The 16853-nt window shown below is 36.4% G+C and overlaps 1 protein-coding gene and 1 long non-coding RNA gene across 51 annotated transcripts in view; one reads left to right on the forward strand and one right to left on the reverse strand.

Moving 5' to 3' along the window:
* LOC147842349 (uncharacterized) overlaps positions 1–16853 on the reverse strand; it is a 736864-nt gene that overhangs the window by 678647 nt on the left and 41364 nt on the right. The window lies entirely within an intron of this gene.
* The window catches only part of dgkg (diacylglycerol kinase, gamma), a 256255-nt gene that overhangs the window by 60448 nt on the left and 178954 nt on the right, over positions 1–16853 (forward strand). For all 50 annotated transcript variants that reach the window (XR_015499359.1, XR_015499360.1, XR_015499362.1 and 47 more), the window contains one exon: positions 13528–13819. Coding sequence is in view for 44 of the 50 variants with exons in the window: in XM_087267727.1 (XP_087123853.1) it covers positions 13759–13819 (61 nt within the window). In the remaining 6 variants the exon portion in view is untranslated. The remainder of the gene's footprint in view (positions 1–13527; positions 13820–16853) is intronic.

The following is a 16853-nucleotide window of genomic DNA, read 5'->3' on the forward strand; positions in this document are numbered from 1 at the left end:
AAATATAAATTCATCAAATTAATTTCTTAACTATATGCTTCTAGTTTTTTTTTTTTTTTTTTTTGTCTGTGAAACATAGAAAAATGTGTAGATGTTAGTTTTTCAAAACAGTTAAGTAACGCTGACAAATGCAGGTTAATTGGCAAGGTCAGGTAATCAGTGGTCAATACAGGGGCAAACCAGAGTTGTAGTCAAAATAACAGGCAGATGTCACAAGGCAGGCAGCAAACAAGATTAAACAAATAAACGAGACAAGGATCAAAAACAAAGCAAAGCAAGACAAAGGAAACACGTTGTAATGTTACTATACAGTAAACAATACTCAGCAACATTGTGTGTGTTTGTGCTATACTTATAGTCCAAGTAATCAGTCTGTAAGCAACTTCAGCTGTGTCAGTGTTTGCAACCAATGATGAGTTGGAGCAGGTGTGTGTGTATGTTGCATGACTGAATATATAGTCCATAACATGTCGGATTTGTAGTTCATGTGAATGTTAGTGTGTACCACCGATCTTCTTAGATCACTGGTGATCGTGACAGAAGCATTGTAGTGGCAGCATCATGCTGTGGTAATGTTTTTCAGCAGCAGGAACTGGAAGAGCAGTCAGCATAGAGGAAAAGCTGAATGCAGCAATGTACAGAGACATCCTGTATGAAAACCTGCTCTTTACCTCAGACTGGGGTGACGGTTCATCTTCCAGTAAGAAATTAACCAAAAGCACACCCCAAAATATCAATGGAGTGGTTTCACAACAACTTGGTGAATGTCCTTGAGTGGCCCAGCCAGAGCCCAGAACTAAATCCTATTGAACATCTCTGGAGAGATCTGAAAATGGCTGTACAGTGTACACAGTTGTTTCCCATCCAAACTGATAGAGCTTGAGAGGTACTTCAAAGAGGAATGGGCAAAAAATCCCAAAGACAGGTGTGCCAAGCTTGTGGCATCATAATCAAAAAGGCTTGAGGCTGTAATTACTGCCAAAGGTGCATCAGCAAAACATTGAGCAAAGGCTGTGAATACTTTTGTACATCTGATTTTTCAGGTTTTTTATTTTTAATAAATGTGCAATTATTTCAAAAACCTTTTTTCACATTGTCATTATGAGGTATTGTGTGTAGAATTTTGAGGAAACAATAAATTTAATCCATTTTGGAATAAGGCTGTAACATAAAAAATGTGGAAAAAGGGAAACGCTATGAATACTTCCCAGATGCACTATATATATATATATATATATATATATATATATATATATATATATATATATATATATATATATATATATATATATATAATAATTATTATTTTTTTACGGTGGAGCTTAAATACACAGCAAGTCATTTGGCTGAAGTGAGAAATTAGAAGTTTTGTATGGTTTTCTAAATGTGAATGCTGTCTCTAGCTTATAGATAACCTTAATTCACACACACACATATAAATTGGATTTCAGAGGCAAAAGCATTCTGTTTGATTTTCTCCAGAGTATGAAGTGGGGGCATTTTAAAAAGCTTGACATGAAAAAACTTAAGCCAAAGTATACTTATGATGTGTTCCAGACAGCAAGGAATTTGTTTTTTTTCTCACCTCCTACATGGAAAAATGTGTGGTGCACAAACTGTCAGCATGACATAATGTTTGTCATCATGGGGATTCAAGAACCTTCCTAAAGAGGAGAGGCAGGGCTTGTAGACCAGTGCACTGCAGTGCAAGTACAAGCAACAGTTCAGTCTTTAACAATACACACTCTAGTGATTGTTGCAGACTGGTCATCGGGAGCACCGGGAGGATTGCGGGTGGGCTGGTGAATAATAAATTTACATTTCTAATGTATTTTAGCAGACATAAAATATTCACTTTAAATTGTTTGGAAGGTAGCAGGGAAATGAAACTAGTGCAAACAGGATTGGTATAATATAAAAAAACATTTTAAGAAATAATTATTCTTAAAAAAAAAAAAAAAAAAACAATCTGATAGTAATCATTCAACAAATTTTAAAGTTTTAGAAAATTATGACTGCCAATTTATAAGGTTTAAAACGTTTTACTCCATAGCAAAAGTCAAAGTAAGCTCCACCAGTTTGTTTTCAAAACGTCACTAAACAACAACTCAACCACCACTTTAGAGCTCGTCAGAATGCAAAATGCAGGATATACAAAAGATAAATTTATTTAGTGCCACATTGAAGCGGAATGAGGTATATTTAATTGTACCTTATGTCAATTCATCACATTTCTTGTGAAATGTGTCATATAAATTTGTAATTTGAGGTAATTTGAGGTAAAACTGTAAGCTTATGAATATTGTATTTAATGTATGTTTAAGCTTCATGTCCCTGAGCTTTAACTGCAATTTTTACTGAAGAGAAAGGACAACGCTATGTTTAGTGTTGTCCTTTCTCTTCAGTAAAAATTGCAGTTAAAGCTCAGCGATAGGACATCTGCTTATGCAGAGTTTGCTATTCATGACTGCTTTTAACTTTACATTATAGCTTCAAAATACAACAAAATACTGTACATATCTGCCAATATAATTTCATCCACAACACAACTCGTAAGCAAAATAGGTTACTCTGTTGATAGCTCATTCACTCAATTTAAGTAAAATAAACCTCTCCTCTACTTAAGTTTGAGATTTAACAAGGCATCTCAAGGCATCAGAAGTGTAGATGAGTATACTTGCCCCTCCAAATTTCAAGGTTTTTGAGGATCAGTCCATATAAACTTCCCTTATCCACTTCATCAAGTGGAACACACTTCAGAATGGCAGGAAGGATTCCCATGAGGCTAAATCCTTAGGGAATTTCGGGACTTTGTATATAAAAGTGAAGCGGAACGCAGCCCATCTGCACTCATCCACGATTGAGTGCACTTTGAAGCCTGTGTGGACACGACTATATCCTAGACAGAGTGGAATGCAGAGTAAAGATGTAACAGGTATCAAATGTAGTTCAATGAATTAAAACATGTTTTTTGTTTAGAAACATTAGTCTTTTTTCTTAGCCCATCCAGAATAGCACACAGAGGAATGTTTTAATCTCACTCTAAAGCTTTGCGAAATATAAAAAATATAAGCTTGGTTATTTAATCCACCTTGCAAATTGTAGCTAACCTTTGCTTAATTGTGAATCTAAGTGTGGGATAAGAGTCATTTTAACAGTAGCCAGAATTCAAGCCTCTCACTATTGAGCACTAGGGCTCAATTCCAAACTATTTTTGTCAGCTACAGTGTTGTTGTAATGATTTGGCACATGTTTATCAAGTGGATTAGTACAGTTATGACACATTTTTCTATTATTTATCCTAGATCATGTGTATTGATGTCATGTTTGGCTGGCTGAAAGGAGAGTTTAATTTTGGGAATCAAAAATATTGTGTGTAATTCAGAGCTATTGCGTTGGACAGTGTCCCATAGGAACAGTTCAGGTCTATTTTTGGCTGTGTGTGTGAAATTTTCCACAAGAGAAAAAGAAAGTTTGCTCTGAATTCACAAATGGTTACAGAAAATATGCCCTTGATACTGTATATGCACCAACAAATCATTCTGAATACAAATGAGTTATGGAGGAAAATCAATGACGTCTCTAAAGGGTTTCTTTTGTAACATTTCTATGCTTACAGAATACTATAATGTCAATGTTTTGATGGGTTATTACTCTCTTACTAGTCTTTCTATTATTTCCATATAATAGCAGACAGGCTTGCATGATTCTTTATTATTGGACCGATCATTTAATTATACAAAGATAACCGTCGGTAATCAAAATTAATTTAAAGCAATTTTTCAATTAGCATCTTGTTTCCTTAGTTTTGCTGATGAGTTTTATGCAGGAGTGCCATGTAATTCTGTGTATTATTCTTTTAAAATCCATCAGACCTACTATGTACAATATATATACTTTAAAAGAAAAAGTACTTGGTAATAATAATGTGTAAACCATATACTTGTATTCATAGAGAATAGGGCTACACAATATATCGATTCAGCATTGATATCGCAATGTGCGCAATCTGCAATAGTCACATTGCAGGATATGAGCAATGTTTGTAACTTTTAGTTGTAATTGTATTTATGTATAAACACAGTGAAGACTATACTGGTTCATTTTACATGTTGCACTGTATACTGTTAGACTTCCATAAATCCATAACATACTGTTTATTTAGTTTGTATCTTTGCTGTACTGTATTTATCAACGTTTGTGATTGTTTTAGTATATTTTATGCATATTTTACTTATAATATAGTATAGTATAGTTATATATATATATATAGTTAATATAGTATATTAATTTTAGCATATTTTACTTTTCTAAAAATTGTCCTAAAATTATGAATTGTTACCATATTGAGCCATTTACCATCATCTGGTAAAATTATACTTAATATCGCAATATGTATCGCAGAAAGATTTATTTATTTAATTATTTTTTTTATCGTGCAGCCCTATAGAGACATCTCTATGAGAGATTCCCTTTCTGTCATGCTAATGTTCAGAGATTTGAATTCTTGACTATTCCCTCTAAGCAGTATGCACATTTGTGATTACATTGGCTCAGATGTATAAGTAATGTTTTAATACATTAAATATATACCAATATGTATTGTGTAACTAATATTGTGTTTAGAACTGTGGTATCAAGTAGTTAGGCACAATAACAGCACTTTTAATCTCTTTGTCCATTCACTGTTCTCAAGAAAGTGCAATTGTGTAGACAAAGCAGAGAGTTGAGTTGAGTTGAATTGGATGATTCATTTTGAGTATATATGAGTAATAACAGTCAAGATTCCACTCATTAATAATCTCTGCCTTTCTCTGTGTTTTAATACAGTTACTCCCTCACCTACACTAAGATCTTTATCTTCATTACCTACAACTGACTGCCGTAATTTGAACTTTATTGGTGGTTTCATTCTGTCATCCATTTATAAGTTTTTGCTTCCTTTGCTTGTGCGGCTGTAATTTGTTACACAAAGTCAAACCCTAACAGTCAAGCTTAGGAAAACTAAATAAATATGTTGAACATGCAGATGTGCTGGTGCTATTTTTAACTAACAGTTAACCATACAAAATATGACATCAGTTAAATAACATGATTTTACTGGGTAAATGCAATTTAATTACATTTTACTAGAGGTGGGAGTAAGTCACACATGTGCAAGTCACAAGCAAGTCTCAAGTCATAACCTTCAAGTCTCACGCAAGTTAAGTCAATTTTTGTCAGTCTCAAGTCAAGTCAAATCACTGCTTATTTAAAGTCAGGTCAAGTCGTAGCTTGGTCTAGCAAGTCACATTCAAATCAATCTAACACACAGTGTATATATATATATATATATATATATATATATATATATATATATATATATATATATATATATATATATATATATATATATATATATATACAATGTGTGTGCTAACTTCAAAGCCATTAAAATATTAAACTTTTAATTAAATGTTACCCTAAATCACAAAATCAATCTTAAAGTGCACAGGTACAATTTTGGGGGGAAAAATTATTGAATCAAAATGATATATTTTTTCTTTTATTACAAAAAAACATTATCATCTTCCTCGAAGACATTTTGTACATTTCAATAACTTCAATAAAAATGTTTCGATTATAAATATGAATGGCTAAGAATGAACTCTAAAGGCAATTTTGAACCTTTAGAATCCAGGTAATATATATAGCCCGTTTCACACATACGTTACAGACATGGTTTTGAGATCCATGGTCTGAAATGGTTTCTTGTTTTGCCTAACTTAATTCTTCATTTCCCCCCGACAGTTTTAAAAAAATGCATTTGAGTAAAAAACTGGAATATAACATTTAACATACTGTTTTAATGCAATCTTTTTTTTAAATAAACTTCACTCCTAACATGTCAAAAACGTAAACGTTAAATATTACAAATACAATACTATCAGTGTTTCTCACAGGTTTGAAATATACTTGCAATGGTAGCCGCATTGAAAGACACTATTTACCCACATCACATAAATAGTTATCTATATGCGACAAACAAAACATATACATTTTTTTTACAATAATTTCATTTATTTTAACAATTTTATACACTGTTTACTTTCAGTGGGTTAAAGTAAAAAAAAAAAAAACATTAATTTTCTCTTACCTCTTCAGGAGCAATGCATGTGCACCGCACACAGGCAAGCGGCAATCTCCCGCTCTCCCTCAGGAAGCCAATACGGAAGTAACTAAAACTGCAATTCATCCGAAATTCCGCTAGTCCTGGCCGCTTCTGGCTCCAAAACAGAGCAAATTTCAATTGAGCCCACTGTTAGAATGGCCAAATTTACAGCAGAAAAAAAGGTGTTTACAGCCTGGTACAAAAAAAGATTTTGGTTAATACAGCTAATATTACCCTTCATGACAACTGTGAGGGGGTGAATTTTTTTATAACTTATCTGTTTCCTTTATATTAAGTTATATTAAGTTTGCATAATTAAGGGCGTGGCCACTTGAGTGACAGCTAGGTCTCGTTGGTCGCCGTCACGTCACCTCAGCTGAATCCTGCAGATTAGCCACTGAACTCTGCATGTTTATCGTATTTCTGTGTTGTTTTATGTGGCTTTACACAGTCAACTGCCTTTTGGACTTGTTTCCTACAATTATTAGATGGCATGGCATACTGAGTGCACTTAATTGTGCTCACAAACCATTCACGTGGCCTCCGTTTCCCATGTGAGTAAAGTTATATACTTATATACTATTCTTATTTAAGATCATTTATCGTTTATATTTGTATTTAGAGCTGTAATGCACTTCAGAATCTGTCAGATTGATTAGCTGTAGGCTCTAGAACAGTCATTTGAAGCATTGTCATACAGTGTTATGCTGGATTTCATCAATAGTCTTACATTCACTAACACAGACTATATCTGAAGTGTTTGGAAGTAATTCTTCCTGTTTTCCTCCTGTTGAAAAACCCCATAAGAACAATGTTTAGTGGCTCAATGTGTTACAGCAGTGTTTTTAAAAGTCTAAACACTTTATTGATATAGTATACAACCAAGCACAAGTGGTCAGAATACAAACGAGTCACAGGTGATAAAGTATTAAGCATTTCTCCCAAAGTAAAGTGTGTCTGAACCAGGTCTAAACTAAATGCCAGCAGGTGTCTGTAGCTCCGCTCACTCTCCGCCTCTTTGCCCTTGTGTGGTATCCCGCCGTGGGTGTGATGACGCGCGAACTTGTGGCTTCTTTTGCGCTCTTTAGAAACCTACGAGTGACGTCACGGATACTACGTCCATATATTTTATATTTAAAAGTCAGCTCCACAAGTCCCAAACCAAGCAAGCCAGTGGCGACAGTGGTGGGGAACAAAACTTCACCAAATGGGAAAGTGAAGTAAAAAACCTCGAGAGAAACCAGGCTCAGTTGGGCACGACCATTTCTCTTTTGGCCAAAAGTCTTGTGCAGAGCTGCAGTCCAGGCGCCAGAGGTTGGAGAACACTGGACGTCCATCATAAAGAAGCTGCAGGTGAGGAGGTCACCAACGGTGTTCAGGCTGGCCCACGAGATCAATGCGAAGACTCGTCTGTCACTGTGGTCTTTCAGGAATCAGACTTATGCTCTCCGCTTTTCCATTACCACCACAGCATCTGTTCAGGAGACAGCCTGTTTGTATGCTTTGCTAAAAAGATAGGTATCTAGTTAATCTAGTTTTGAACTGAGAACGTGTGTCTGAGCCACAAACATTATCAGGAAGGCTATTCCAGAGTTTAGGAGCCATAAATGAGAAGGCTTGACCTCCTTTAGTAGACTTTGCTATTCTAGGTACTACCAGAAGCCCTGAGTTTTGAGATCTTAAAGAGCGGGTTGGATTGTAGGGAGCAGAAGGTTGGTTAGACAAATAGGAGCTAGATTATTTTACATTAAGCTTTATAGGTAAGAAGCAATATTTTATGATCAATACAGAACTTAAAAGGCAGCCAGTGTAAGGAGGATAAAATTGGGGTGATATGGTCATATTTTCTAGACCTGGTAAGAACTGTATAGTGCACAAGTTCATTTACTTGAATAGAATCTCAAGCAACATTTAAAATCAAGTACTGTAGATGTTTCATTACTTTTTAATAATTTTATTTACTGTTTTACTTGCTGCATTTTTAGTAAAGCAAATCTATCTAAACTCATTTTTGCTGCTAATTGTGTATCCCTTTACTAACTGACAACGCTTATGTCACCAGAAAACCAGAAAACATTTCTAGATTCCCCAGCATACTTAAACATGAATCACAACTACAGAGTTTATTGAAGGCAAAATATGTTCCCCAATCTAAAGCATTACCCTTTTTTGTTGATTTTGACATGACATAGTATAATTTGCTTGAATTACTTGTCTCAAGCATCCCTCTAGCTCATTTTTTTCTTCTGTACTGCAAACGTCACTGTGTGCTTTTTAAACCACTGGGCATGAACTTACTCCCTGGCATGCTGTAACTCATTGCAGCCCTATCAACTCCATTGATTTTTGTCTCTTCCTCTTTTCATCATGGCAGTTTCTCATGCGCATTTTTTTTTGTCCGTTTCTTCCCTCCCCATGGATGTGCTGGCAAACTGCTGTTGATCTTTCACTCTGCTCGAACTCATTGGGAGTGACCGAACAGGGAGCAAGACAGAAGGAGAGAGTAGAAATGAGTCAGAACGAGAGTATTCAGCAGACAGAGAGAGAGAGGCACATTGATTGTTGTGGCGTGCTGAGCACAGAAGCAGGCCAGGCCCATGTGAGTCATTTGCTGAGTGGCCCTTTGAACTCTATGGAGAAGCGCTGCTATGCGGTTTTAACTGGGTGTACTGGAGCGAACCAAATGTCCAACTTAGGGTAAAACAGTACGACTTGTGCACCTTGTCAAAAATAAAGGCAAAATAAACAAGATTGTTTTGATCATGGCTCCCTGGAGTAAAAATTTATTACTCAGAAAATGCTTTGTGTAGTGGTCTTTTCTACTGTGTTTGGTTTAAATACATATTCAAGTTCATGTTTTTTCGTTTGTTTTATTGTGTAATCTCTTAAATGTAAACAAAAGAGAGAAATGTAGCCGTTAATTATTGCTGTAATCAAAAAGGGAAATTATAAAGAAGAAAGGGAAATGCAATATATATATATAGTGTTTCCTCATTTTTTCTAGCTGTGGCGGTAAGCTTTTTACACAGATCTTCCAACTACCTATGGCGTTATTTCACTGACAAATGCTGTGAACACAGTATTACAAATGGATATCGCATTCATAAGAGCATGCGAATATCTTTGCTTGCACGCTGATTTCTTTGTTCATGCACAAAATTCATGCACGCTCCCTCAAATATACGCTGCTTAAGTGCATATTTTTTTGTGCGCTCTCAAATAAATGCTGCTGAAGTATGGTTTAGTGCATTTATGTAACAAGTACCTGTATGTCTCCAACACTTAGTAGATTTAAATATTTATGAACGTCTCCAATAGACCTACAGAATGGCATTGATGCAGATGTGAAACGGCTATAAACTCCAGATAGATAAAGTCATTGTATGCAGAACCATAGACCTTTATCTATAAAATATAATTATGGAAACTGTGTTCATCATAACTGAAAACTACTTCATGTTTGCTGGCTTACGCATCATGCAGCCTTGTCAGTCAGTAAGACAGCATGTAACCTTAAAGGGTTAAACAACGCACAGCACGACTTCTGTTACAGAAAAGTTTGCACTGTTATAATTCACTCACCTTTTAATACGTTTTGTTGCGATTTCTAACCAACTATTAAAAAAACAAAAACAACAACGACTGTTGTTGCCGTGGCGGGGAATGAATTTTGGTGTGGCACCCCGTCATGGAAGAATAAATGCAGCGGAAACCATGTAGTTATAATATTATTATATATATAGTAGTGTGTATATATGTATATGTGTATATATATATATATATATATATATATATATATATATATATATATATATATATATATATATATATATATATATATATATAATTATAATACAACATTATATAATATATATAATATTTAAGTTTAACAGAGCATTAAATTTTTCACAGTATTTACTATCATTTTTTTTCTTTCTACTTCTTTCTACTTCTTATTTGTTTTATTTTCACTAGAATAACAGACACTTTATTTTGATTGTCCGTTTGTTGAATTTAAGTTACATTACATCTACATGCCAACTAAGTCTCATTAGATTATAAGTAGAATGTTAGGTTGGGGTTTGGGTTAGTGTAGGTTGACATGTTCTTGTAAAGTTTTTTTATAGTCAGTTAAATGTCTGTTTAAGGAGCAGTATCAACAGATATTAAGCAGACAGTCTACTACTCAGACCATCAAAATAAAGTGTTACCTAAATATCTAGTAAAAAGATAAAATAAATCAGTTTTAAGAAATGATTTTTAAAACCATTGTTTAGAAATGGGTTTAAAAGAAATCTTCTTTATTATTAGAAGGGCTAATAATTCTGGTTTCAGCTGTGTGTTCTATATAAGAGAAAAATCATGTATATGAAGTAAAATGGCCACATACAGCGGGTAAGTAATGAAATATTCACAACAGCACGTATTGTAGTCACTGCATACTTAATTTCCTTTGAGCTTTTAGTGCATTTCATTTGTTTGCATGCTAAAATTAAAGCTGTAGTCCATAAAAAGATTTAGTTTTCCTTTGTGCTAAATAATTTACTTCATTTACAGTAACTATAATTTTATCAATTGTAGGTGTTCTAGACTCTTTTCATTGCTCAAAAGCAAATATTGTGCAGATGGTATGGTGGCTCAGTGGTTAGCATTGTCGCCTCACAGTGAGAAGGCAACTGGTTCAAGTCCCGACTGAGCCAGTTGGCATTTCTTTGTGAAGTTTGCATTTTCTCATAGTGTTAGCTTGAGTTTCCTCTGGGTGCTCTGGTTTTCCCCCCACAGTAGAAAGACTTGTGGTAAAGATGAATTGTATCAACTAAATTGGCCATAGCATGTGATTGTGAGAGTGTATGGGTGTTTCCCAGTACTGGGTTGTAGCTGGAAGGGCATCCGCTGCATAAAACATATGCTTGAATAGTTAGTGGTTCACTCCGCTGTGGCAACCCCTCATAAATAAGGGATTAAGCCGAAGGAAAATGAATGAGATATTGTGCAAATATCCCAGTATGCACATACTTACATATACATAAACGTATGATGAATAAAGATATGTATGCATGTCATTGATGAGTGAATATAAACAGACATATTTAGACTAAACTTAAACAGTAATCACAGCTACCACAAAAACAGGTACAGTTGAAGGTAAAGTGATTAGTCTTCCTATATGAAACTTGTATTCGTTTTCACTCTTTTCCCAAGTGCTGCTTAAAAGAGCAAGGAAATTTCCCTATTGTATGTTTTCTTTTGTGTAAAGTCTCATTTCTTTTATTTTTGCTGAAATGAAATCAATTCTTATATTAAAAGGATATTTAGGGCTGATATTAATAGCATAAAAATAGAATATCAATTTATAGTCATATTAAATTTCTTTAAAAACAGAAAAAACTATGGTGGCGCAGTAGGTAGTGCTGTCGCTTCACAGCAAGAAGGTCGCTGGTTCGAGCCTCGGCTGGATCAATTGGAGTTTCTGTGTAGAGTTTGCATGTTCTCCCTGCGTTCACGTGGGTTTCCTCCGGGTGATCTGGTTTCCCCCACAGCCCAAAGACATGTGGTACAGGTGAATTAGGTGGGCTAAATTGTCCGTAATGTATGTGTGTGAAATGAGTGTGTGTGGATGTTTCCCAGAGATGTGTTGCAGCTGGAAGGACATGCGCTACGTAAAAACATGCTGGATAAAGTGGCAGTTCATTCTGCTGTGGCGACCCCAGATTAATAAAGGGACTAAGGCGAAAAGAAAATGAATGAATGAAATATAAATTATTTTATTTGATTGGCTCTATTATTGATTATTTTGATTGTTGTCCAATGACTTGCCTAATAATCAACCTATATTGTCTACTTAACCTAATCAACCTAGTTACTCATTATTTATTTATTTTTTTTACTTTTTTTAAGATTACTAAATACCTAGTTCAAAGACTGTTAAAAGGTTTAAAGGGTCACGAAACACCAAAACACATTTTTTTGAGCTGTTGACAGTCGTATATGTGTCCCACACTGCTAAAAACACTATTAGGACACCTATATTTCGCTAAAAAGTGTAAATTGGTTGTTTTTGCAGTATTTTAAGCAAATTCGTACTTCCGGTTTGAAACAAATTTTTGAAGCTGCGTCGCGGCCATGATATAATAGCGTTGTATTCCAGCGTGCAGACTGGACGCCTGTACCAGAGTGTGTCTTATTACGTCTTACAGTGTGATGCATTAATGCATGAGTAAGGCTGAGTAATAACCAAACCGTGTGGATTAACAGTGTACGCGACGCTCGACAACAATAACTTACGTGTCTAAGGAGGATTATTGTTTACCTGAGAGCTGTTCTCATCTGCAAACGCTGAGATCCGGATTCGCTTGTAGTCTTCTCTTAATAAAGACGCGGCTCTAGTTGCTGGTGATTGTCCTGTCTCTACAGATTTGGTAAGTTAGCGACCAGTGCTCTTTGTTTATTCAGTTTGTTCGTATCGAACTAAGTTAACTATTGCACCGAGTGAAAACATGTTAGCACCACGACCAAACTTTAACCTCGTGTAGAATTTTCGCCGCATTTAGTGACCGGAATAACACACGCGGCTTTCTGACACTACCTGCTGTGTGCATCTAAGTCTCTGGGAAATGCGGAGGTTTTTTTTCTCTCATTCGCCGTGCGGTATCAAACATTGCATGAAAAATACACGCTTAGAGCAGTTCCTCGAATCAAATATCTCAATTGTCACGAGGGACATGAATGAATTCCCTGAATGAAAGAGCCAAACTGCAGTTAAAGTCCACCATTTAATAATTTGGCAAACAATTCGACTACAGATGTCCATGTAAACACCATCACTTTCTCCCGTGTGTGTGTTTTTGTGTGTGTATTTTGACTCTGAAACTCGCGCGTGCCCAAATAGACACTCCCACACCATCCCACTTTAGTTCCTCCGACACTCCCCCCTAAACAGAGCTGGACACGCCCACTTTTCTGACTTTTTCCAAAGTAGAGGTGTGAAAACACCCTGCTGAAACAAGGGGGTTTCATGGCCCTTTAAAGACAACAGGAGCAGGAGGACTGTCTTGTGTAAAAATTTTGAAACCACAGGAGTGTCTATATTTAGAACATTCACAGGCATGGTATATTTCTATCCACCAAAAAACTCCCCGGCCTAAAACAGAGACTCATATGGAAAACCAGAACTCATCCTATAGTCTAAATTTCATCTCCATTTGATCTCTCTTGGAGAAACAATAAAGATATATCAGACACACAGGCATTGTTGTCACTGGCCCATTTGCTACATTCATAGACCTTGTAATAAATATGCTTGACATGAGTCGATAACCTTATGTCAGCTTTGAGAGTGCTCTAAATCATTTTTTTCTTTCCCTTTCTCTCTACAGATCACGCTGGTTGACAGGTCATCATTTGCTCCAACCGGTGGCACGACGCACCTCTCCTTCACACCGTCCTGCTCCTCACGTCGCTCCGTCCTTTCAAAATTTCACGTCGGGGAAGCCAATTCGCCATCTGCTCACAATAGAAGGAGATGTGACCATGCCAGATCATAGTGTCTCCTTCTCATCCCTGACCTGAGGACGATCGGCCTGTTTTCTCCTGTCCTGATCGGCGAGATGGGAGACTGGGTGTGTTTGAGCCCAGCCGAATTCTCCCAACTACAGCAGTACAGTGAGTGTGAGTATCTGAGTGCAGACAAACCCTCTCTTCTGACCCCTGGATGAGGTGATTGCAATTGATTTTGGGAATAAGGATGGATGGGAGGTTTTATCGGGCCATTTAGTTGGTCCTTGGCCTTGCTTTTCGATAACTGTAGTGCTCATCTCCCCCGTTTGTGTGAATGCTTTGCTCAATATATTATTCAGGAGGAAGTGATTTGCCATGACCCACTGGACTTTTAGGATGCACTGCTGGGAATGTAGGCTATATTGACGTAGCGCGTGTCAACGTGTTGCTAGTTCTCTCTACATCAGTATTGATTAACAACGTTTAATGCAGTTATTGATGCAGACCACTTTCTAAGCTAAACAGGCATATGAATTTTTCAATAACATATTAAAAAGTGATGGTCCTACTTGGCACTTTACTTATGTTTGAAAAGGAACTATGATGTTACAGTTTTGAGGAGATATGGAGTGGTTTTATTGATTTGATGGAGGAAAGTGAAACCGGATGCTAAAGCGGGATCGGATATTAATTTAGCATGTCTATTATTATAATGGCTTTCAGTAATTCTTTCTAGCTGATTTCTGTTGTAGAACTGGCAGGGCTTCATCAGGGGCCTGTACCATGAAACCATGAAGCCATTAGCTGGCTTGGTAGTTAGGTTTAAGTTTAGTTTGCACTAATTCTGGGTTAAGGTATCATGAAGGTGTACTCAGCTCAGCTGCTCCAAATACCATGCAACAAAGAGGGATTAAAGTCAAGCTGTCTTTATGTTACCTTAAACTAAGGGTGTTGTGGATCATAGTTGATCCTTTATTTTTATAGATAACAACTCATAATTCGAAACAAATGTGACCCGCGGATTAATCCTAAACGTGAAATTCCATCGCTGCTGCGTTTACACTGCAAGATGGTTTAGCGACAAGGGGTTTCACACTGCATGACTTTACAATAGGAAGAATCGCTGACAATTTTGTCTCTGTCTGCAAACTAATATTTGTCTCGCAACCAAACACACGTGAGAAGTGACACTGAAACACTGTGATGTCACATAGTATATCTTTTGTTATTAAGTACTAGGGGTGTAACGATTTATCGTTGTACGATTTATTGTGATGCAAAAATGTCACAATATGCATTGTGGCGTTATGACGATTTGATTACGATATGACGTACATTTTCTCTTATTAGTTCCACCTGCTGTCACACGTGAGTTCAGATTGCAGCACAGTAATGTTAGCAGACCAAGATGAGTGGAGCTGAAATAGAGGATGGCCCATCCTCTCAAAATCAGACGTCTGGCAACATTTCGGTTGTACAGTCATTGCTTTAGACTCGTCCGCTTTTTGACACGCATACTGGGTCAAACATCTTAAGTTTTAAAGTCTTCACAGTGATTTACATACTTTGCACAGCGACATGGATACCTTCTAATGGTGTTAAAAGAGTCACATACTGTATTTATAAGGTACAATTCACCATAAAATATCATTCTGTCTTTATATAATGATGTAATTGCGGCCGCAAAATCACACACGACGTGAGCTGACCGTGAGCTGTTTCTACAGAGGGCGGACTAGACGCACGCGTATGGCAAGCCGTTTTAGCATTTAAACCTTTGTTCTGACTATCCATAAATATATTTAGAGATATCTCTAATTATATTTTGACTAGTCATAATTATAATTCGACTAGTCAGAATGACAATTAGAGATATCTGCAATTACAATTGTACTAGTACGAAATCAGATTGGAGATATCTGCAGATATATTATGACTAGTCATATTCCTCCATTGAAAAATATTTGCAGATATCTCTAAATGAGTTTTGACTAGTCACAATTGTAATTAGAGATATCTCTAAATGAGTTTAATTAAATACGAATTAAATACCTGGAAATGTGGATTTTTTTTTGCACACACAAAAAACGCAAGTGACCAAGCAAAGCCTTAAGCTCTTACTGTTAAATTCAATTGAATAGAAAGCTTTTTTTTTTTTTTTGCACCTTTACTTAAATTGTTCCTTAATTTTGTCTCTGTGTAACGAGGAGACTGACCCGGAGGAATCCATTATGCAGTATTTATTTATCACAATCTCACTCAAACACACAATATGCACCTGGGTGCACACACACATCCACAGTAGTAGTAATGGTTTTAGGAATGACGGTAAACAGACACAGAGTGAGTTACCAGGCATGGATCAAAGGCAAGTGGCGTGATTCAGAGTCCGTGTAGCAGGCTTGGGTCAAGGGCAGGCAGTGAGAATCAGAGTCCGTGTTTCAGGCAGGCAGAAGGCGAAGCAAAGTCAGAAACGGGCTGGAGTCGTACACAGGAGATCAGGCTGGATATAACGCTCAGTAATGCTGGCCGGGGCTGAACAAGACTTCGCACTGACTGAGTGTTTGTGTGCGGCTTAAGTAGGGTACGTGGGTCGTTAACCAGATTCAGGACAGGTGTGTGCACAATCAGCGTAAGTGGATGATGTAATGCTAGAAGTCCGGAGATGGCGGCCTCTGCTGGCCAGCGAGGGGAATGACTGGGACCGAGTCGGTGACACTCTGTCATTTCAATAATATTTTTTAAGAAGTTTTTAAATTGTTTTATTTTCCAGAGACAGGCCTGTTTAATTTATTTTATTAAAGAAGGTTCAGTTTAACAAGTTGAAACAAAAGAAATACATAAAAAATTGTTTACTTGGTAAAATTTGCATTTCAGTTTAATTTAAAATTTTTATTCCAAATATCGTGATACATATCGAATCGTGAACATTTTATCGTGATACACATCGTATCTTGAGCTGAGTGTATCGATACACCCCTATTAACTACATAATAAGAAAGAAGCCTTTAGTGTGGTAGAAACAACCTTCCTCCTTCCCTAAACCCAACCAATTTTACAAATTGACCCGCCCACCTGCATACTTCCCTAAACTCAGCCGATTGTTTACAAAAGCCGTCCAGGAAAAGAAAAGCCCTCGTCTGATTTTTACCACATTTTCAGATTTTACCACATTCTCACCCTGTTGTTCACTCATTCATTTTAA

Source organism: Danio rerio, chromosome 9 (assembly GCF_052040795.2).
Source record: "Danio rerio strain M-AB ecotype USA chromosome 9, GRCz13ab, whole genome shotgun sequence".
Lineage (NCBI taxonomy): Eukaryota > Metazoa > Chordata > Actinopteri > Cypriniformes > Danionidae > Danio > Danio rerio.